This window comes from Tachyglossus aculeatus, chromosome X1 (genome assembly GCF_015852505.1).
Source record: "Tachyglossus aculeatus isolate mTacAcu1 chromosome X1, mTacAcu1.pri, whole genome shotgun sequence".
NCBI classification, from domain to species: Eukaryota; Metazoa; Chordata; class Mammalia; order Monotremata; family Tachyglossidae; genus Tachyglossus; species Tachyglossus aculeatus.
In genome coordinates, this window is record NC_052101.1 from 96856528 (window position 1) to 96880786 (window position 24259).

Consider the following 24259-nt stretch of genomic DNA (forward strand, 5'->3'; position numbering starts at 1 on the left):
CTCCTCAGGTCAGCCTACTCACTGTGCCTCGTTCTCATCTCTCCATGCCACCAACCCCTTGCTCATACCTTCCGTTCATCCTGGAACTCCCCACCCCCTTTGCTAGAATGTAAGGTCCTTGAGGGCAGGGATCATGTCGATGAACTCTATTATCTTCTCCCAAGTACTTAGTACAGTGCTCTGCAGTCAACACAAAAAATACTATTGATGGATTCACATCTGGTAGACCACTGCTGTTCCCATTTTCAAAGCCCTTCTGAAATCACACCTCCTCCAGGAAGCCTTCCTTGATGCACCTCTCATCTCCCCACCCTGTGTCCCCCGACAACCATCATTTTTGACACTTCCAGGGTCACCTTAGCCCTTGGGTTACTCATACTCCCTCTTCCCTCACCACAGAGCACTTATGTACATAACAACACTCTACTGCTTCCTCCTAGCTGTAAGAATCTGTCCCACCACTAGATGGTCAGCTCCTTGAAGGCAGGGATAGCATCTACTAGCTCTAATTGAAATCTCCCAAGTGCTTAGTACAATGCCCTGCCCACAGTAGGCGCTTAACTAAATATCATTGGTTGCATGCCTGATTAATATACAAGTATTACATAGTGGGTTACTACAGGGGAAGATGGGGATATGGAGAAGTCAGAGATGCTAGATGGTCCATGGAGAGTACAGAGCAACCCTGGACTCTTGACTTGGAGTGCACCCTCAAAATAAGCGAATAAGGGCATACCTCTTTATTACTAGTTGTGGTCACTCCCCCCGGAGCCTCCTCTGCTTTCTGGGTACTATTCTCATCCACAACACAACTCTGCTGTTCCATCTCCAGCTCCTTACGACGGGCCTTCCGTCGTCTTGTCTCGGCCCCAATGGTCATTAGACTGGCAGCAGGTGGAGGTAGAGGATTTCCAGCACTGGGATTTCGTCTCTGCACGGGGCAATTCCGGTTTCCCTTGTGACACGCGCAGTCCACTTTGTAATTACTGCTCCAAAGAAACAAACACAAATGCCCTGTTTACTGCTCTTCGACAACAGTTAAATGATGATTAGTATTCATTCATGTTCCAGAAGCAGTGTTTCTCAAGATGTAGTCCGCAAAGATCCTGTAGGTGGTCCACGGCCTCCCCAGACTCCTGCTACTCCAAGAGACTTTGACCTCCTGGAGAGGGTGTTCCCCTTTGCTCTTGGCCTCTTCCCAGCATGCTTCGGGTGCTTTTTTTAGACCAGGGCTGCTGCCGCATGTTCCTATTCTAAACATGATGGGCTTGGGGAAGCAGTTGGGAGGTGGGGACTGGCACAATACTGTTCCCTGCCCCCGACGCCAAGATGTAGGTGGTCCATAGGAACTTCTGTCTGGCCAAAGTGGGGATCAGAATGAGAGGTTGGTGCAACATTATCACCACCCGTTCTGGTAACTATTGCTACCTAAGCAATTCTGCAGAGACATTATGAAAAATGAAGGTTATTTTTTACTGTGGCGATCATTATCTTTGCAGAAGCCTTCTCTACCTATACTTCTCTCTCACTCACAACAGAAGCTACACCTGTTGGGGAGGCACAACCAAAGCACCTTTGCTACGGCTTTAAAGCCAAATGTCAAATAGCACAATTGCAGTGAACCAATCTGCCTTGCCCCATTATACTATCAATCAATCGATGGCATTTATTGAGCGCTTATTGTGTGCAGAGTGCTGAACAAAGAGCTTGGGAGAGTACCATACAACCCACTTTGGCAGACATGTTCCCTGCCCACAATGAGCTTATGGTTTAGAGAGGGAGACGTGCATTAATATGAATAAATTGCGGGTAAGTACGTAAGTGCTGTGGGGCTGATACTGAACCCTGATCAACTGTCCAGAAGATAAAGTTCCAAGTGGATTTCAACCAGGACAACAATGGGTAAAATGCTACAAAGATGGAGAAGCAGGAAAGAGGGAGCAGAGGGGTGAGAGCTCAGACTAAAAGCCACACAGGTTGTCCAGTTAAGGGACATCTGAGGTCTTACCAGTTACTGTACTCATAATCGAAACCGATGGTGACTTCTGCATCCTTGGTGATGGCAGAGACTGCGTAGATACATAAATGGATCATCCCATCTGCAATCCTGTGGCGCACCTTCACAAACCAGGCAGAGACTCAAATCAGAAAAAGCTCTGAAACGCCTCCCAAGAAGGAGGGTTGGGGGAGGGAGGGGCGGCGTAGCCTCACTTCTTTAAGAAGCTTTCATGACTCTGATCCTTTTCATCATTACGAGGGAAATACTTGGCCTCTTCCATTTAGACAGGGCCTTATTCTTATCATTACTACTGTCACTAACGGTAATGATAACTATCAGGATGATGATGGTGATGGCATTTATTAAGCGCTTCCTGTGGGTTAAGCGCTGGGGTAGAATATCAGACCAGACCGTTTCTGTCCCACAGGATCTCATAATCTAAAAGGAAGGGGGAGAAGGAATTTTTATCCTCATTCTACGATTGAGGAATGGAGGCACGCAGAGGTTATGTGACTTTCTCCAAGTCACACAGCAAGCCAGTGGCACAGCTGGGACTAGAACCCAGATCTCCTGATTTCCAGACCCATGCTCTTCCCACTTGGCTAGGCTTCCTTGGCCCTCAAAATCTTGTCTTTACTTTCTCTTGTACCAATTTCCCTGTCAGTGGTGGGCAAAGTCGGAAATGATGGAAGTCACAATTGACCAGCTTTCTGAAGCTGCCTGGAGAAGAGTCACAAAGTTACAGAACAATATTGAGTTCCAAGAAGTTTCAGAGTCTTTACTTTGTGCAATAACTGATGAGCAACAATCAAATAATAGCTCCAAAATCAAGGAGCTTCATGATGGCCATAAGGTAGCATGTGACATGTCTGCTGATTGCTATTCTCATCCACTTCTAAGCTAGTTTCCACCCCTCCTGCCCCTCCCCCTGCAATACTCTTCCTTCTTCCCACTTAGTCTGGTACCTTTCCATTTTCTCCCTCTGAAGAAAACCTCGCCTCTTCCCATTTTTTCTGAAATGATGAAAGCCCAGCTATTTTTCCTTTCATTTCTCAAACCACTCATTCTCCTTCAATCTAGAGAAGGCAATCTAAATGGGTGGCATCGTCAGGAAGATTTTGTGGCTTGCTCATTTGACAGCTTGTTCGTCCATTAAAAGAGAAGTTTTCTAATAAGCAGAAAGCTTACCTCTGCATTGGGTGTACAGGATCGTCTGATGAACCTAGCATCATTGCCGAAAGTGCGGGCATCCACACACATCTCTACACCATTGAATTTTGAGTAGAACAGCACAAAGGGATATGGTCTAGGGACACAACAAAAATCCTTGTAATTCCCAACATCAGTACAAAAGCCAGACCATGATCCATCATCTTGGTCAACATTATTCACTGAGCACCTGTGTGTAGAGCACTGGGCAAACTGACAAAATGGACATGACAGAATCATTGTCCTCAAGGAGCTTAGAGTCTAATGGGGGAGAGAGTAGACTAAATTTGACAAATATTCTAGAATCAAGAATTAAAAAATGGATAATAAGCAAGTAGTGTAATAATACAATGAATAACAGGCACATAAGAATTAGTAAAGGATTAAAGAAATACATGAGAAGCACACACTAATACTAGAAGAAGCATCTCTCTGAATTATCCTATCTTGGGAAGTGTCATGTGCTTTTCTACTTTAAAGGAACAAACATAAGGCAGGGCGTACCTGGCTTAGAAAAAAAGTGATCACTAATACATTAAACAATTTCAGCTTCATTATAAATACGTCTTAGATTATCTGAATCATGAACTCAGTCCCAAGAGCACCTGATCAACCAAAATGGGTTTCTGTTTCATGGTATCAAGTCAGCGGCCCAGCTATAGCCCTCATCGTGCTCAACGAGTGTCGTTCTTACTTTTTGAAGAAATGCCCATTGACCTCAAATTGCTGCCGTAACATCACTTTTCCTCGATATTCTATTATGAGGGTGTCCAATGCCAAGTCCTTTGCCGCCCTTAGGGTCTTCCGGTGTTTCTGAACCCGAGTCACTCTACCTAGCTGTAGCTGTAGAGAAATGTGAGGACTGACATTAACAACCAAAATAGAACAGCACCACATTAGAACGCAGGCTTCGCCACCTCTGTAAAGAGATGCCTTCTACACCGGCCTCAAGAGGTGGTAAAAACACAACATAAGTGATGTTCTTATATTTAATGTTCTTATACTGTCTCCCAGTGCTTAGTACAGTGCTCTGCACACTGTAAGTCCTTAATATTATGACTACTATTACTAATATCATTACTTGGCCTATGCAGCCCTGTATTCTATCTCCAGCAGTAAACTTGGAGAATTCATTGTCATGCTTAGGGATGGGCCAACTAATAGTCCTAAATTTTCCCTAATTTTTCCAAAACTCCTTTGAACTCGACTCCTGGTGCTGTTGCCCTTCACTATCCTCTTATAGCTCCTGTCCTTATTATTTCTTACCTGCATCTGAGAACCAACGACTGTATTATTACAGGCCAATTCTGTCTTATTGATGGTGTCCAAGACAGCAGCTTCACCCACAAATTCTTTGTTAGAAGTTAGATGCTGTTCCAGGAGGTTTTGAACATCTGCACTGTACTGATTAGTGAAAGCCTCCTCATACTGATCGGTCCAAAGTCGAATCCGGTTTTCCCAGCCCTCAGTTGTATTCTCATCTAGAGCATGTGCTTCAGAAGGAGAATTCTGCAGAGAACAAAGGGTAAGTAAATAGGTCATATTAGCCCCTTGGAAGATGAAACTCTGCCTTGGGGTGTTCCAGAGAAAATCTGCCCTCAGGTTTAAAAGCATTAGGGTTTTTAGACTTTTTGAACCGTTTCCCATCTCATAAAGGAATGTTTTCTTAAAAGATTGGTACAAATTAAAAAAATAATCCCCTATTCAAGAAGGAATATGTTGCTTGCAGCTTAATATTTGCCGAGCATCCACACTATGTTGGCTGCCAATTTATAGCTAGTGTTTTACTACTTACCATATTTACTCACAATTGCCCCACTCCAGTTTTTGGGGAAATAAAATATTTTGTGTACTGCATACTTTTATGCATTGGCAGTGGTGTGCTGGGGGGAGGTGGAGGAAGAGGTAAGAAGGGACATTGCAGCATGGAGGAGGAGTTTCTTCACTGAGGTGGGTGGTTGGGGGAAGGTGGGGGACTGGGCGGAGGAAGAAATGGGTAGGGGAGACTAACTGAGATGCTTGCCCACTGAGGGAAGAGGAACAGGCAACAACACAGCAAGGAGGGAGAGTTAATTCATTGAGAGCCTATTGTATGCAGCACTTTGGAATGTAATAGAAGAGAAAGCAGTCTCAAGTGCATGCCCTCTTATCTTCCTCTTCCTTCTCCCCTCCTTTTTTCCTCTTCCTCCTCCTCCTCCCCTTTACAGCTAGACGAAATCCCTAGATGACCAACAGGACTGTCCCACCCACGTTTAATATAACAAAATTTGTGAGAGCTATTACGCAAGTAGAGAAGCAGCATGGTTTAGTGGATAGATCGAGGGCCTGGGAGTCAGAAGGACCTGGGTTCTAATCCTGGCTTTCCACTTGCCTTCTACATGATTCTGGGCAAGTCACTCACTTCTTTGTGTCTCAGTTTCTGCATCTGTAAAATGGGGATTCAAATCTGTCCCCTGAGGGACAGAGACTTATGTCTGACTTGACTCTCTCGAATCTACCCCAGTGTTTAGTAGAGTGCTTGGTAGAAACAGAGTGCTTAACCAAGACCACAATGATTATTATTATTATAGAAAAAAAATGCTATTCCAGAACCCTCATCTGCATTGAACTTATCAAGAGCTTTGCTTTAGCTGAAGCAAAAAGCTTTCTTTGAGTAGATGGTGTTGAAAGATACTTCACCACACCAATTGCTTTCCTTCACTCCCAACTATCCCTCTATAAGTGCTTCTCTGCATTAAATTCCTGCCTTCCAATTCTCCCTCCCCATTTCTGGTTGAATTTAATGTTACTGAAATGAAAGAGAGGGAACTAAATATCACTGCCTCTTTCATCTGATGGCTCACTGACCAAAATGTCTCCACATTTTACAGTCAGACATCAATCAACAGTATTTACTGAGAGAATACTGTGTGTAGAGCACTGAACTAAGCGCTTGGGAGAGTCCATCAGAGCTGGTAGACACGTTCCCTGCCCACGACGAGCTTACAGACCAGAGGACATTAACTGAAAGGGGCATTTGAAGAACAACACAAATACTCAGAGATAGTGGAGACCAGTAGGATGGCTGCCTCTCAGTCATATTCAGTCATTCAATTGTATTGAGTGCTTACTGTGTGCAGAGCACTGTACTAAGCGCTTGGGAAGTACAAGTTGGCAACATATAGAGATGGTCCCTACCCAACAGTGGGCTCACAGTCTAGAAAACTTCTTATGGTATTTGTTAAGTGCTAACTATATGCCAAGCACTAAGTGCCGGGGCCGGTACGAGTTAATCAGGTCAGGCGCTGCCCCTTGTCCCACGTGGGGTTCACAGTCTAAGCAGGAGGGAGAATGGGTATTGAATCCCCACTTTACAGATGAGGAAACTGAGGCCCAGAAGTGAAGTGACTTGCTCAAGGTCCGCAACAGGCAAGCGTCAGAGCCGCGATGAGAAGCCAGGTCCCCTGACATCCAGGCCCGTGCTCTTTCCACTAGGCCACACTATTCCTCCAAAGTGACATACCCTCTCTCCCTCTAATTCTTCCTCTTCCCCCAACTCTCAACCCCTCTCCTCCTCTAACTCAAATTCCTCCTGAAAAGAACTATTTAGCCTAGTAACTAGTAACTATTTATCCTGAAAGTAACTAGTCGGTATTTTAGTTGGTGCTTAGGCATAGCCATGGATTCGAATCCCAGCACTGCCACTTTTCTGCTGTGTGACCTTGGAGAGGTCACTTCACTTCTCTGGGCCTCAGTTCCCTCATCTGTAAAATAATGATGGCATTTGTTAAGCGCTTACTATGTGTGAAGCACTGTTCTAAGCGCTGATGGGGGATACAAGGTGATTTGGTTGTCCCACGTAGGGCTCACAGTCTTCATCCCCGTTTTATAGATGAGGTAACTGAGGCACAGAGAATTTAAGTAATTTGCCCAAAGTCACACAGCAGATGGATTGAGACTGTAAGCCCCACATGGGACAGGGACTGTGTCCAACCCGATTTTGTACAGTGTTTAGCACACAGTAAGTGCTTAACAAATACCATTATTATTATTATTGTTAACTATAAAGTGTCCTTTATTCCCCTTTCAAACCTAGGGAGATATTCTTCTGGGTCTGAAGATGAACTCTACTTGGATGATTTTTAACTTGTGAATGGCTTTGAAAAGCCAGCATGATGACAAGACCAATAAGCCTTCTTCCACCTGGCAAGGTCATCAAGCTTTAATTTTTATCACAGCAATGTACAGGTCAGGTAAACTCTAGATTAATGCAGGGTCAATCAAAGAATATGCCTCAGACCAATGTAAATGTCTCAACAGCTGGAACATCCTCATTTTCTCTTCGAATGAATTAAGAATAAAAGGATTCCATCATTGGGAAAGTTTTCAAAGTTCCCATTGCACAACTTCTCTATACATTCTTACTTGTGGCTCTCAGTATTTATTTGTTATAAAAGACTGACCAGGAACCAATCCGTCAAAAATCAGACATTACAGAATTATGGATGTTTTGTTCGATCACATTACATTAAGCACTATAACCACAGTAGTAATGCTACAAAAGTAGCATTAAAGAAAATGAAATAAGGTTAATCCCTGCCAAGGGAGCTTTCCTACCCATCAGATTCACCCTTTCAACTGGTGATTAAACCTCACTTGATGCTGGCCAAACCAAGACCTCCTGCATCATCACGCTGGGAAACATTCGCTCTTGGGCCAAGGTCTATCACAATGAGAGCAAACATCAATATGGTGGAAGTCGTTTACTTCAAAAAGTGAGGGGACACTCAATTTATGAAACCCCAAGTCTTTGGACATGAAAATGGAGTTCCCAAACAACAAACAAAAGGGAAAACCCCTTGGGGATGACCAAGAAAATATCAATGTTAAGGACCAAGAGTGACCAAGAAAATGTTAAAATGCTAATGTGCAGCACGGGTCGGGGTGGATCCTGATTGTTAAAAACGTACAAAAATGAGATGATTTCCCCTCAGACACAATCAGTTTCCTAGATCTGCTCGGCAAAGTGCTGCCCACCCTCTACTTGCTCGCTGCACTCTGTGACCCAGTGGAAATATGACGGACAGAGATGAGAGAGTGCAGAATGGTGCTGTGCCAACCACTTGCATAGGGATTCATTCCTCCAAGCTGATTCTCAGTTCTGAAGTCTCAGGGCTGAGGTTCATCTGCTGTTTCTGAGAGGAGATTCCATCATCAAAGCCTCCCATCATCCATAGTGGGAATAAGACTGAATAAGATACTGAGCAGACAATGAGATACTACAGAATCAGGAGAGTTTCATTACCTTCATCCGCAACGACTTCCGTGATCCCTCTCGAAATGCCTGTTTCAAAGAAGGAACATCAAAATAATATTCAGTCTTGAGAACAGCGATATATTACTCGTTCAAGTATTCCAGAGACTAAGACTACCATGTAGGCAAACTCACCCATTCTATTTCATTTTATTTAGGGACTCAGTGCTGTTGCAAGGGCAACATGGCCTAGTGGAAAGACCCCGGGTGCCAGAGGACCTGGCTTCTAATCCCGACTCCACTACTTCTCTGCTGTGTGACCCTGGGCAAGTCACTTCACATCTCAGTCCCTCAATTCCCTCACCTGCAAATGGGGATTCAATACCCATTCTCCCTCCTACTTAGATTCTGAGCTCCATGTGGAGCCTGATTATCTTGTATCTACCCCAGTGCTTAGTATAGTGCTTGGCACATAGTAAGCCCTTAGCAAATACCACAATTATGCTTATCATTAATTTACTGATTAATAATAATTACAATAATAATAATGACACTGTGGAGATCAGACTGGCAGAAGTCTGAATAGTGACAAAACATGCTTAAGGATAGTTCCATGTGACTTCAGAGCCCCAGGTCGGCCATTCTGAGTTTAGTACATGATGGCTGAAACTGAATGTCTTCTCAACGCAAGAAAGATTTTCCTGTATCTATCCCAGAGCTTATTATAATACCTGGCACACAGTAAGTGCTTATCAAATACCATTATTATTATTAGAGACACAAAATAATCTCCCTAGTTTGGAGGAGATGTTGGGGGAGTCTCTTCTCCTCTCCTCTCGAGAAAGCAAGTTACTCATAGCAATGAGGTTTCAGTGAAGAGTAGAGAATGAACGGGAATAATGAGAGTTGTTTGCATGCGCTGGTTCAATGGCGAAACCAAGGGAAATTTTCTGACTGGGGGAAAAGGTAGGATCAACAGGTTCCAAGGACTATTTTAAGACTATTATCTAAGCTACTTCAGACCTAGCTCTTTATGTGATATGCAAACTGGCTCCTCAGATGGCCTTTCCACACCTTGATTTTTTTGGTCTTAGGAGCAGCACGAGCTTTTTCTGGACTCTTCTTCCTCTTCTTGGTCTTGGTTCTTCTCACCCGGTTAACAGTTAGGGTGATGCTTGTAGGTGTGTGCTGAGTTGCTGTATACAATACTGTGGAGGGGGATAGCTCCTCATCCCAGCTTTCAGTTGCACTACTGTCCCCACCTAAAAAGAAAACCATTTAACATCATACTGAACCAATACTCCTAAATATTCCTCAAAAACTTATCCTTTTAGACCTTCCCCTTTCCCATCATGATGAGCTTGCTTCTTGTCCATTTCCCCCTTTTGAAGATAGGTTGAATCATAGTACATCGGTCAATTGATACTTGACAACCTCCCGTCTTAAGCACAATTCCACATCCTCCCCATAAGAAAGCTGCCTCCCTCTTTACATTATCAATGTCAAGTATGTGGACCTTGTTTTACATTGGGCATGTGTTTCCTCCTTTTCTCCAGCACAGAAAGGGAACTTGCTTCTTATGGCTTACAGAAAAACTCCCAACCCTAAAATGGAAAATCTCCATGCTGCAGTAATGAGCATATTTGATTCCTAAAGGATTTTTGGTGGGGGGCGGGGGGGAGGGAGGAAGAGAGCCATGAGGGATCTTAGACAGAAAAACAAGTTGGTCACCTCCTGACAAGATTTAACTCTCAAAACTTAATATTAGGGGCCATTAAGCACTTAGAGGAGTAATTCTGAGGTGGATTTTATGCCACAAAATACCCAGTCAAAAGTATGCATCACGTTTCATCTCTCTCTCACTCACTCACCGGATTCATTGTCCTGCTTCCTGTGCTGCAGTCTAATCACGTTCCCACTGTTCATTCCCCTAAAAAGGAAAAAGAAACTTGAAACCCTAGGAACAGCAAAACTGTCCATTTGGAAGTAGTGACCACGTGCAGGCACATGCATGCACACACGCCCACGCACCCACACCCACACGCGACTCCTATCCTCCTATGACCTAAATATCAGCAGGACACCAAACTGCACACCCACTTTAATGTTCTTACTCTAAATCTTTCAAGTTTTTGCCATCAACAATTATCACTAGGCAGGAGACACATAAGTCATTAAGCATCAGTCTACTATTACGTCACAATAAAGAACACCAACAACCTAAGACTTACAAATAACAGAAACATCTAATAGTTGCAGTCTGAACAACTTGGATCTATTATTCAGACTATTTACCAGAGTCTAAGGAGAGAAGAACTCATTAGCATAAGGCTGAATATGGACCTACCTGCACTTATCACATTTAAGGAAGAAACCATCCTGAGAGAGACCACAGTGACACCAGTTGGGAATGGAGTCACCCGCTGAGGTCTCACTGTCCCCAGAGTTTTCCTCATCTGGCAAGTGCAGGCCATTCAGCTCCGCACTGGGGATGATGGTCTGAACAGGAGGAGAAGCAGGGGGAGTCGGAGGAGGAGGGGCTCCATAATTATGGTCCTGAAAATAGAGTTTTGGAATCAATAGTGTTTAACTCACTGGTTCCTCCTTCCCTCAAAGAGCTTAGTACACATAAAAATCAAGGGCAATTAATAACCCCTCAAACTGTTGTCACAATCAGGAATCACAGCAATGTGAAATTTTACATCTGGGTGGCACCATGAAATATGATCTTCCCTTTCTTCAAGACAAACCAATAATTAAACCATGCTGGAGAGATGGTTGCCTATCTCTTAAAGATCTTCTTAAATATCTCCAGGGATAGAGATTCCATTACCTCTTTTGTCAGACTGTTCCAGGGCTTTAACACTGTCAGAAGGTTCTTCCTTCCGACTAAAGTATCTCCCATTTAAATTTAGGTCCACTTCTTGTTCCACCTTCAGTGGACATGGAGAATAACTCCAGCATTCTCCCCATAAAATCTTTCAGATACATTTTAGTCACTCCCGTGAATTGTTCACGTCCAGCAGCAAATGTGGTCCAGACTTAGCAGCTAAATGGGGTGGAGGGGCTCCGGTTCCTGAGGCAGACTGCTGGAGTTTGGAGAAGCTATTCCTTCACTTCTCCAAGGAAGCCACCGTAGCATGCCTCCCTTCAGTGTGCATGTACTCACTCTTGGCCACACAAGAAAACCAAGCTGATATTTTTAATAAAACACCTTAATGATACTTCATTAATTACTTAACTGTTAAAAACAAAGCCTAGTTTTAGGCCGAATCTCCTTAAAGCCAAAACATTTTCCTCAGAGGTAACCTCCTCACAAACCTGGGAAGTTCCCTACAACGGGTGCTCTGTGGTCTGCCACATCCAGTTTTTCCTAGCAATTCTCCTTGCTGAAATACAAAGAAATACAGCCTTTTGAGCTGGTTCCTTGGATCCCTTACCTTAGTTTTCTTAGTCTCACATAAAGATTCAGAGGTGGGTGGTGAATCCATCCTCACAAATTACTTCAAAAATGGCTGAGGGTGCTTCTTTCCCACCTAGCTAGCCTCCCTCCCCCCCCACCTCGCCCTACCCTTTGCCCAATCCTCCCCGGTGATTGGCCATTCCCTAGAGGGAGCAGACCAATCAAAGCACATGGCGCCACTGTAGACCAATCATCTCTTCAGGAGAGTGTATCCAATAGTGAAGAATCTCGGCAGAAAAGTTCTAGAAATCGTCTTCTAGTCTCCAGGTAAAGCTATCCTCACATGGCTCCTACAATCCCTCCCCTCATTTTCTCTTTAACAGGCTAACAAATCCCAATTCCTTATGGACCCTTCTTTCTAGAACTTACTTGTCCTCCCTGTAATATTTTCACTCTTTAGTAGTTGCCTCTCCAGTTTCTCCTCATCTTTTCAAATTGTAAAAACCAAAGATCAATAAAATATACTTAGTTTTGCCAGAAACTGTTTTCACTATGCATTTTGGTGAAACTATTATAGGGAATTGTGATGGTTCAAGCAACGCTAACCTCACACATAGAAAGGTGTGGGGTTGGGTCTCAAATATGTTTAGAACAGAAAAAGGAAAGCTCTTTTGCACGGGATAGGGGCAGCCAAGCCTCATGAACTGAAGAGTCACAAACCAAAAAACACAATATGACCAAGAGTCTCAGATATAAATAAATAAAATTAATTTAAAAATCCTTTAATCGGGACAGTGAGTGGGCATGTGGGGGTATGGAGGCAGTGAGTGGTGTAAGCTTCTGGGGAGGGCGGGAGAAGGGGGAAGAGCGCATCTGTCAACTCTCTTGTATTGTATTTTCCCAAGTGCTTAGTACAGTGCTGTGACCACAGTAAGTGCTCAATAAGCACCACTGATTGATGAATTGCTTGTGGTGGAGAACAGGCCATTTGGGGGAGTGTGTAGGAGGAGGTGGCCGGCAAGAGACAGCAGGGCAGGTCTGGGGTCAGGTGCCACCTTTCCCCTGGATGAGTGCAGGACAACTATTGCTGCCGAAAGGGCTGGAGCAGTGTTATAGTACAACCTTTGATGATGAAATATTAAAAAATAATATAAATAAAAACATAAATATAAGGATTTAGGCAAGGAGGACTTAGACTGTGAGCCCCATGTGAGATAAGGACTGTGTCCAACCTGATTAACTTGTATCTACCCCAAGTGCTCAGTACAGTGCCTGGCACAGAATAAGCACTTAACAAATACCATTCCAAAAACAAAACCAAAAAGAGGAGGGGACTAGGAAAGGAGGAAGGAAACCTTGTTACGTGTGGGAGCTGGTGTTCACCGAGGCTGAGGGGCAGCAGGCTGAACTACCAGAGAAGGCCCAGCGGAGGCCGTGCCCGCCGAGGAGCTGCTGAGGGAAATAGAGTGGTGAGATTCAGAGGGACGGTGACCCCGAAGTGTAAGTTAAGGGCACCCTTTAGATCAGGGTTAGGCAACATTATTCCTGGACCTAGTTTATCTATTGTACAACTCCTGCTGCTGTTGAGATCGACATTACTTTTTAATTAATTTTTCTTCTCCCCAGGTCATATCTCCCTGACTACCACTTCAGTCCTTCTATGCCAACTACGTACTTCAATACTCACGCCTACCTGCAGTACTCCTGTACACAGTGACTGACATACTCTATTAGTTAAGCACTTATCTACATACCTGTTTCTCTATTCTCTTTTTCTATCTGTAAATTAGTTCGTGTCTGTCTCCCCTGCTAGACTGTAAGCTTGAGGGCAGGGGTCATGTCTTCTATTTCTACTGTATTCTCCCAAGCGCTTACTATGGTGCTGACACAAGGCATTCAATATTACTGACTGATCGACTGGAATCCTAAACTAGGTTAAAAAATATGAATTATTAAATTATAAGCAAAGAGTGTGCCTGAGCGCTCTGTGTCGGGGGGGACGGACATATTTTCAAAGACTCGCCATCACGGGGAGTAGGCACTTAGCATTTCCCCAAATCTCAGCTGCCAGCCCTTGAGGTGCAGAACTAACCAGTTAATAATCTAGGATGCTTCCCATGACTCCTGAGGGTTTCAAATCTAAGTGCCAAGGGATGCTGGTGGCACACTACCCGGGCAATCTCACAGTGCACTAGTGCAAAGCCCCCAAAAAGTCCCTACCTTGGCTTCAAATTGCCATGGGTACTAGGATCCCAGTGCAACTGGGCATCCAACCTAAAAAGTGACCGGAAACATGCAGGAGTTGGAAAGGTTCACCTAATAACACAAGCCCGGCACGGTATGACGGGAGAGTACTACTACTGTACAAGGTTTTTCTTAATTTTTTTTTCTTGCAAGAATGCAACCCTCACATCACAGAAGAACTGGGTGCATTCTAACACGGGTCTAGCCAACGCAGAGTAGAGGGAAGGGTTATTGCCTGAGCCCTGTGTGTCAAAGCTTGGTTGATAATCCCAGTACTGCATAGGCTGTTAAAACAAACAGCCCTTCGTTGCTGACTCCTACTCAGTTTGTGGACAGGGAACGTGTCTACCAGTGTTTTCGTATTATATTCTCCCAAGCACTTAATACAGTGCTCTGTACACGGCAAATGCACAATACCATTGATTGACTGATTTCTCCAATGTTTTCCTGCTATATGTGCATCCCAGCTAGTCTTTTCCCACCTTCTATTTGTGTTTTGTTGTGTTTGTTTTTTTGAAACCAAGCACACTACCTTATAATTGTCCCCTATTGAATTTCACCCATTTTACCCACTCACCTAGGTCATTCTGAATTTTTCTTGAAGCAGTAGTAATCCCATCCCATCTAGTATCACCTGCCACTTGAATGAGCATACTCTCAGTTCCTCTGTGCTGATCATTAATGAAGATAGTGAATGGAAGCAAAGTGAAATACCAAATGTCTTGGATGATGAGGGCATAAAAACGAGGAGAACAAATGAGAACAAATGGGAGCCTGGGAGGTGCCTACTGGCCACAGGGACAACTTTGTCTTAACCAATGTGGCAAAGAAAGGAGGGAAGATTCTGGGATGACCCGTGATTGGAATTCAGTAGGTAAAGCTTTTGGCAGTCTGCGCCTATAGAAATCTGAAGATGAACAGAAGCATACTCACAGCATAAGGCAGTCCTCGGTACCCAAGCCTCTGGGTGGTCCCATAGCTGTGAGTGGAATACACGTTCTTCTCACTAACAGCTGGACTAGCTTCCACAGATTCTGGGCTGCAGGAAAGCCAAAAGCAAGGCATGATAGTATAGTAACTAATCCTCCTCTTCAACTAACGTTCCACTTCCCATTCTAAACCCTCCTCTTTCCACAACCACCAACCCCTAGATAGGAGAAAGAACTTAATGAAACAAAGTCATCTAACTAACATAACCAAGCCTATAAATAACAGTGGAGGTGGGGGGGGGGGGGGAGGGTGTTATTAACTATGACGTGTGTGACATGAAGCCAGTACAGGCAGATGTCTGAAGGCAGGCACCTGGGATACAAGGTGTCCCTAATGACAAACACAAACGTACCAGCTGAAGGGGGAGTTTCCCCCAGAGAAGTCACTCTCGGCTGGTTTACACCCAAAACTATTCTTCTTAATTGGATCTCTTAATACTTCCATGAAATCTCACATGACATTTGCAGTGAGTGAGATGATGAAAGTGCCTTCTGCACTGCCCCAGGGGCCAGGCCCTCTTCCATTCACTACCAAGACAGGATACCCTGAAGAAAGTACAGGTAAAAACAATGGCATCTTATATTTTTATTACCTCTTATCTTGAAGTATCCCCAAAAACCTCTCAAAAAATACTTACAGCAACCATTTTCATCCACATATGACGTGCAACTGTCTTGTGGGAGAACTGTTTAATAGCTGCCTGGCAATACTTCAGACCCGTGCTACTGAAAACTCTACTTCGTTTTTAGGGAAACCCAGGGTAAATACCCAATTTGGCCAAGGGCCAGGGGATGATGCTCTCCTTAGAGAGGATTTGCTGAGAGCTTTTAACAACCAAGGATGGTCAGAACCTCTATGGGATATTTTTTATTTTAGTTTTTACTCAACAGGTGGGGCTTCTAAAAGTTCCTCAGATCTTATGGGGGTTCTGAGCTAATGCTAGTTCAACAGAAAGGGAATCCCTAGTGAACAGTGTGGCCTAGTGGAACAAGCACAGGACAAGGAGTCAGGAGACCAGGTTCTAGTCCCAACTCTGCCACTGCCTGTTGTGTGGCCTTGGACAAGTCCCTTAAACTTTCTGGGCCTCAGTTCATAAAATGGGGACATAGCAACTGTTCACCTTCCTTTTTTGACCGTGAGCCGCATGTGGGCCAGGGACTGTGCCTGATCTGATTACCTTGTATCTGCCCCAGCAATTAGCTCAACGCTTGGCACAAAGAAAGCGTTTAATAAATACCATCATTATTTTTATTACTCTTATAGACTCACCAACACCAAAGTAGTTTTTATTCCAAGAATTTCTACCTAGATTATATGCCAGGTATAAATATGGTAAAGCAAAAAATGTCATTCAAAATCTTAGATTATAAACAGAGGTGTTTTCCTCACTTTTAAGCACTAATTTGTTGGGGGAAGGAACAGGTGGCAAAACAGCAATAGCAAAGGCCAAAGCCCAGGATTTGCACCCTTTTACTCACCTGACCTTCAGCTCCACAGCACTTATAAAAATATCCATATTTTATTTATTTATATTAATGTCTGTCTCTCCTTCTAGAATGTAAACTCACTGTGGGCTGGGATCGTGTCCATCAACTCTGTTACACTGTCCTCTCCGAAGCACTTGGTAGAGTGCTCTGCCTACAGTAAGCACTCAATAAATACAACTGATTGAATGAATAGGGGTAAGAAGCACTCAAACATTACTTATGACTTTGCTAAAATTCTTGAAATTTGGAAAATGGCTTTTCAAAAGAATAAATGTCGTTTTTGTGTAGTTGCAGAATCAGGTGACAGTGTTGCTGTTGTATATGAGTTAATCAATACAATAATACTAGATGACAGGGAAATGGTATTAAAACTCACAAATTGGACTCACTGAAGCTGAGATAACTCCGCTTCAGAGTCATAACTGTTCAATTTTAGAACTGTAAACTGCATGCTCTGACAAAGTGATGCTATAGACTTTTTTTTCTACTTGCGGTCATAAAATGCACCGCAGTACAAAATAATCACAAAAGATGGCACAGGTGAAGCAAGCTGCTGACAGTGAATGAAGGTTTGCAATTCCACACAGGAAAATAGCATAAAATAGGGATGGATGGAAAGAAAATGAAGGAATATGTAGACTCAAGTAGGTACTTCACTAATAAAAACAAAAGCACAATTTCTGGGGGGCAGAGGAAAGTTAGAAATAGAAAAGATTCTCTGTAAATGAAAGTGTATGCAAGAAGGAACTAGAAGACCACACAAAAATAAAGGGACTCTTTGAAGAAAAAAAAATTAAATATTATTCACAAGGGCAATCAGTTAACAGATATCCCAAGATATAAGTTGGGTTAATAACTGAATAACAAATAAGGTGAACAAGTTAGGACTAAGGCAAACAAAAGCACTAAAAGCAATTAGATGGAATTTCATTTCTATTTTGGACGGATGTTAAACAAAAAAAGCCTCTTTAGAAAAAATGTTGCTGGTTAATATGGACACAAGCACAGGTATTCCGAAGTGCCAAATTTTATTTTTTGATTCCCAGGTGAAAAATGAGAATTATTAGGCACCGAGACTTACAGAAGGGAGGGTTGAAAATGGCAACAGCAAGGAACACTTAGAGGCAGTTCAGGAAGCCAGAGGTCATAGAAAACATTATGGGGTCCTCACTCTGGAAGACTCAACTACCAGGCTACTCCTGGCTGCAAAAAGAACTGCTATTGCCTTCTTGGGCCCTGACTGCAGCTCTGGCATTGGAGGAAAATGCCCTATGACTACATGTCCGCTTCAGTCCTTCAGTTAAGCTCCCTTTCTTCCCTCCTTCCTCTCCCTCTCTCACCAATGAGGATGAGATAATGGGCCCCAGTGCGTCACTCTGGTTCTCTCCCCCCTTTCTTCCTTTGTCAGCATACTGGTTCTGGGCCTCCCCAACCCCCACCCCCAATCCATGGTAAGAGTTCCTACTCAGGTATCGGAGTCTGAAGACACAGCTCCTCAAAATTCCTTTCAATTACCTAAAATGATTAAGCTACACTACTAATGGAGGCTGTAAAATGGGAGAGTTGAGAAGACGACTGAAGTTTACATCTCCACCTTGATGAGAAGCAGTATGCCCAATGTATAGAGCACGGGCCTTGGAGTCAGAAGGACCTGGGCTCCAATCCCAGCTCTGCCACTCGTCTGCTGTGTGACTTTGGGCAAGTCACTTCACTTCTCTGTGCCTGTTACCTCATCTGGGAAAATGGGGAGTAAGACTGTGAGCCTCATATGGGACATGGATTGCGTCTACCCTGATTACTTTGTATCTACCCCAGGGCCTAGAACAGTGCCTGGCACACAGTAAGAGCTTAACAAATACCATAAAAAAAAGGCAAGGTTTGAAAAGTATTACAGCACGGTCAAGAACCTGCCCACCACCACCAAGACCTTTCACACTTCCTTTGAATGTTCCTCAAAAGCCTAGTATAGGGCTCGGCTCACAGAAGGTGCCTGATAAAGACAATAAATACTGAAACATCTGATGCACTTCCTACTAGGCTCATTTGACTTCTCAGCCCAAGATTACAGTATATTGGCTGAGACTCTCCGTTGAGGACGCCGACAGGTCACTACCTAAAACTTATTACCATCCACAATTTAATCAAGGACAACTACCTAAGCAAAGGATGATTGTAGAGAGGGACCTGAGCTCATATAGCTCTTATCGGTTCCTGGAGATAGGCAGTTCACATTGGGAAAAGAGAAACATGTTCATTATGTGAACAAATCTGGGGACAAAAATGAATGAAACCAAACCAACGGGGATCTGAGGACCAGTCCTCCGCAAGTTTCCCACCAGGCTTATAATGCCTACTAGCACAGTGCATGTACAGCTTAGGATAGCACCTGTGCTTACTAAATATTGGTGGATGATGATGATGATGGAGGCACTTAAATACGGATGTTGACTGGGTCAGGGGGGATAGGGAGGAACCACTTCAATGTCCAGGTACGCAATTAGTCAAGAAGAGTAGCTAGACATTCTGACAAACCACTATCCCAATGGATCTTTCCCAGGATATTCCTCTCAACAAACTGAGGGCCTCATGGCAAATCTATTTTTTAAGAACAGACTGGACGTTTTTGGGTGGTGGGGCCAGACCTTGTTTACCATCTCCTACAGGCAACTCTCAGGCCCAGTCAACATAGTGGCTTATCTTAGTGAGGAGCCCACCCTCCTGTACTTCAGTCTCTGAACACCATAACATTGAACCTGCATAAAGAGAAGCCACTTTCTAAGGTCAGAGATGCTCACCTAAGAGGGAACTCATGCTTCCCAACCTCTCCTATACTGGTGGCTTCGAGAGGCGCATCCTCAGGTTCATGTCCAGCCGTTGTGGCTCCAAGGTTTAAAGAATACAGGCATACCCCATGATACGGAGGGGGTCATGTGCCTCGAAAATGTGGTATCATGGGGTACATTTTCCCATGGACTTACATGTTATAAATTAGGATCCGTTCCAGAACCTCTGGAAAAATAATATGAAATTCCTTTACATACTATATATATATACACTATAACGAAAAACATCACTGAACTATTCCTTGATCTTGGTTAATCCAAAGCATAACATCACAACATTAACTAAATAAGGAGTTGTAAGATCATTATGAGTCTTTGCAAGAGCCTGAAGAAGTTGAAGCTATGTTCTGCTGACTGTGAGGATGGTCAGCTTGAACCAAGAATTTCTCCGACAAGCCGAGCAATAGTCCTCTTTCTTCTTTTCTTCCTAAAGTATACCTTGTAGTCGACAAACTCCTCCTGAGCCTGTGAACTCCTCCCTCCATTAGGGACATCGTCTTCCATCCTTTTAATAAATGCATCCATTTAATTCCCAAACTGTAGCTGTGGGTGGAGAGACAATCACTTCCTCTTCATCTGTTCTGGCATCTAGCAATGATGCATTTGGCTTGTCCAGATTTGATGGGGTCCTCACTGGACGACTCCTCTGAATGAGACGCAGTTCACTCATCGCCACGGGCACCGTCCATTCCAGGTCAATGTCGTCTTTGGGTTGTTTGCTCAAGGGCCTCTTCTACACCTTGCAAATCTGAGCTTCCTCCAAGCTCCAGTCATTGTCGACAGCTGAATTTCAGCCCAAGTGGGAAGGAGGTGGGGGCCCGGTGGGGGGGACTTACTTACCTGAAACGCTCGGCCGGCCGGGCTTTTGCGTGGGATAGGGCGTCGAGCAATAGACATTGGGATAATGGGGTGGGTGAGGCACTGAACAATAAATACGGACCGTAATCCCGGGTTGTATATATGTGTGTGGGGTGACTGTAACTTGGGGTATGCCCATATTGGAAATCGTATGCTCTGGCAGTGCTCAAAGCCAAAAAGACTTTCTTAAATAATCACCGAATCAACATTTTATTTGAAATGTGTGTCTTTTGCATGAGTCTATCTATTACCTGACAGCCTCTAAGCTCCAGGAGAGGGGCAACTACATCTTCCATGCACTTTAGGCATTAGTTATGATCTTTTATTGAACTCACTTGGAGTTTAATAAAGATCACTATTAAATAATTCATCACGCTGTTTGGAATTTCAGATAAACTGGCCAATAACAGACTTCACAGTGTGTTCCTGTGATGTTTTCAGTGTATTTTATACAGAAAATAAATTAGAGGAGGTGGTTTTCACCATGAAAAGTAGACTCATCTGAGGTAATAATGAATGCACTGCAACCTAGGTCCTATGAGCTAGATCCTTGGCTCCTAAGCCTAGGGGTACAATTATTGATCCAGTTCTAGCAAAGAGAGCTGATGTTTCTAAAAAGGATGATAGAATGTGATTTTGCTTTAAGGAAATAGTGGTCAGGCTTCTTCTAAAGAAATCATCCCTCGAAGATAATATTCTTTCCACCTTTTTTGCAAATTCATTGGAAGGCTGTGAAAAAATATCTTCTGTATCACCAGAAAAGCTCTAATTTCTCAACCATTTTCAAACTGGTTTTCAGCACGAGTTGTGGAACAGAGATTCTATAACTGAAATAATTGCTGATGGGCAGGTGAAACAACACATTGGAAGACACTGGTTGGGAGTTTTTAGTCTCCTTCAGCTGGGGGAACACAGCTACTTTTAATCACTACACCGGACATGCAGCTGAGATCTGGGTCCCGACAAAAGAAAATCTGACTTGTGGGCAAATAACACTGTCAATAAAAATTTTACAAATATGCTCTGCCCTACCTCCAATACTGGTCCTTCAGGCCATTTCCTCATAATTACCAGGTGCAATATTGTGTTGGGCCTAGTGGAAATGTCATGGGATTGGGAGTCAGGTGACCTGGGTGAGGAGCAGCATGGCCTAACGGAAAGGGCATGGGCCTGGGAGTCAGAGGACCTGGGTTTTAATCCTGGCTCCTCCACTTGTCTGCTGTGTGACCTTGGGCAAATCACTTTACTTCTCTGTGCCTCAGTTCCCTCATGTGCAAAATGGGGATTCAATACCTGATCTCCCTACTTTAGACTGTGAGTCCCATGTGGGACCTGATGATCTTGTATCTGCTCCAGCACTTAGTACAGTGCTTGGCACATAGTAAAAGCATAACAAATACCACAATTATTATTATTATTACTACATCCACATCTGTAAAATGCAGATAAGATACCCATTTTCCCTTCTCCTTCAACTGTGAACCCCATATGGGACAGGGACTGGTCAGATCTGATTATCAACTCGACTGCGGTGCTTAATGAATTCTCCATCATTGCTACTATTATCATTACTATTGTTATTATCATTATCATCATCTTTATAAGGGCCATACTAGAGAACATTTTTGTGAGATGGTAAATTCTTAATGAAACTATCTATAAAGCCACACCAAATTCCAAACACTCGCTTATGGACTCCCGTTTTCCAAACCCTGTTTAACTACGAAAATGTCATAATGCCATAGTTAAGAATTAACTCCCTTCTTGAGAAGCAGTGTGGCCTCCCTGTGGCCTGGGAGCCACAGGACCTGGGTTCTAATCCCCAATCTGCCACTTGCCTGCTGTGTGACCTTGGGCAAGTCACTTCACTTCTCTGGCCTCAGTTTCCTCATCTGTAAAACGGGGATATAACACCCTCCCTCTTAGATCATGAGCCCCATGTAGAACAGAGACTGTATTTGATCTGATTATCTCGTATCTAACCCAGTGCTTAGCACAGTGCTGGACACTTAGGGCTTAACAAACACCACAATTACGAATATTATCATTATTACTGAGTACCCCTCCCCCGCGATGTGGACTGAATTGGTTTAATACTCTTTGATACTATTATACAGATGTCTCTCAAGTGCTAATGCCTCAAAACTAAACAAATAATTTCAGGGAACTAGAAGTATTATGGATCAATCTAAAATGCCTATATCATATTTGTGCTACCTTTAGATAACCCAAACGCAGGAAGTTGATGTCCTCCCAGAGGTCCACCACATGAAAAGGTTTACCCCGCTTTAAATTGGAAATTTTATCTTACAAACCTTTGGGGATTCTGAAGCAGCTAAGAAGCCATAGAAACTTAAGCTCCCTTTGGTATGCAAAAGTGATTTGAAAAAGGGTTTTCTCACAACTCCCTTCCTATTTCCCAAACTGCCAGAGAGGTGAGAAAAAACCCTGGCTTGGGCCAGCTCTACGGAGATGGAAACTGCTACTTAAAACTAAAACTGGCCCTAGCTTTTGAGCAGGCTTCAAGTCCCAATATTGCAACTTCCATGTTTTGGGTCCATTTCTTCAGCATTTTGGGGTGACAGAGACAGAGAGAAAGAAAGAGTGAGAAGTGTGAGAGAAAAAATGAAAAATATGCAAGCACATTAGCAGAGAGTTTTATCAGAAGATTGGAGTTAACACAGATTGAAGGGAAAGAGCAAAGGAACAGAGCAAGCAGGAATAGACGGAATCAAGGAAGGTGGAAAGGCACTGAGAATATTATTTTCTGGAAAAATTACCACTGGAGCCAGTTACACATGCTCTGGACACAATAAGATGCAGAGGACCAGGAGGAGAGGTTGAGTGGGGCCCTGAAGGGGGATGGGAGGGTTTGGGGCACATCTGTTGTAAAGATGAAGCTGTTAATTTTGTAATAGAAGGATAAAATAAAAAACAATTTCACACATACATTTTTAAGGCTGGTAGGAAAAGAAGATGTGTGGAAGGTCAGTTTCCTCATTCAGTTCAGTATGCTGTGGATTTTTGTTGGGTTTTTTTGTACTAGCTACTTAAGTCCAAGAGGGGTCTGGGCCTTAATTATCAATGGTTTAGCAGTATTCTGCAGATGGTAAGCATACTGACTGATTGATTATCTGATAAACTGTCTACTGCTCAGTAATCTCCCTTCAAGAGCTGAAACCAGCCATAACCCTTCTACTGGAGAGACAGCCCTCACCTCTGAAATGTATGCTTCCTATGTTCTAGAGCTGTCATATTTCAAAAGTCATTTAGTCTTTCTAGCCTCCTCAGATGGTTTTTTGGGTGTATATATATATATTTTTGCAGGGGGACAGGGACACTCCCTCAACTACAAGTAACCCTCTTTTGATGGTTTTTGGAAAGATGAGTTAACTGGTTGCATCACTAATTTCAATCAGAGAGGAGGGGCTCTAATCTGAATTAGTGAAAAATCTAAACTGCAATTTTATTACAATACTTCAGCACAGTACTGTACTGTACTGTATGTACTGTACCATATTTCCCCATGTGTGATATATTTGCATTCATATCCACATTAGGGGATACTCATGTGCCTTACCTTCCTGGTGTTCCTTTTGGACTTATTCTTTGCCTTTCTTTTTAGCACTATGCCTTTAGAGTAACTGGTTTTGTAAAAGTATTCCGTCTCCTCTCTCCTCCCATACCCTCTCCTGTCACTGATGACTGTGACTCAACCTTTGGGTGGAGGAAGAGCTTTCTATTTTAGATTAAAATCTGCCCCCCTTTGGGTAATGGGAAGAAGCAGGGGGTAAGTGACATGGTACTTACCCCCTGTCCAAATTAGTGGAGTCCAGATTAATGAAGTTGTCTTGTTATGTTATTAAAATGTGCTCTGCTTTTAGGAAGAAATACAAATGAAGGATGCAATTATATATATAAAAAAACTCTGATGTGGATGCCTCATTAATGCTGGGGAGAGGGAGAAGAGCCCCTGTGAGGGGAAAGGAAAAT

General features: G+C 43.4%; 1 protein-coding gene across 11 annotated transcripts in view; it reads right to left on the minus strand.

Annotated features, from left to right (window-relative positions):
- SETD5 (SET domain containing 5) overlaps window positions 1–24259 on the minus strand; it is a 103468-nt gene that overhangs the window by 30333 nt on the left and 48876 nt on the right. For 5 of the 11 annotated variants that reach the window (XM_038772395.1, XM_038772394.1, XM_038772391.1 and 2 more), the window contains 11 exons: window positions 15431–15623; window positions 15022–15127; window positions 10789–10997; window positions 10313–10371; window positions 9516–9703; window positions 8493–8531; window positions 4475–4717; window positions 3903–4051; window positions 3188–3305; window positions 2009–2118; window positions 737–989 (listed from right to left, as the gene is read on the minus strand). In XM_038772395.1, the coding sequence (XP_038628323.1) occupies window positions 737–989; window positions 2009–2118; window positions 3188–3305; window positions 3903–4051; window positions 4475–4717; window positions 8493–8531; window positions 9516–9703; window positions 10313–10371; window positions 10789–10997; window positions 15022–15127; window positions 15431–15522 (1566 nt within the window). In that variant the 5' untranslated portion in view covers window positions 15523–15623. Of the gene's footprint in view, window positions 1–736; window positions 990–2008; window positions 2119–3187; window positions 3306–3902; window positions 4052–4474; window positions 4718–8492; window positions 8532–9515; window positions 9704–10312; window positions 10372–10788; window positions 10998–11881; window positions 11901–15021; window positions 15128–15430; window positions 15624–24076; window positions 24130–24259 lie in introns of those variants that run through there. The other 6 variants (XM_038772397.1, XM_038772398.1, XM_038772399.1 and 3 more) reach the window with 6 other exon arrangements.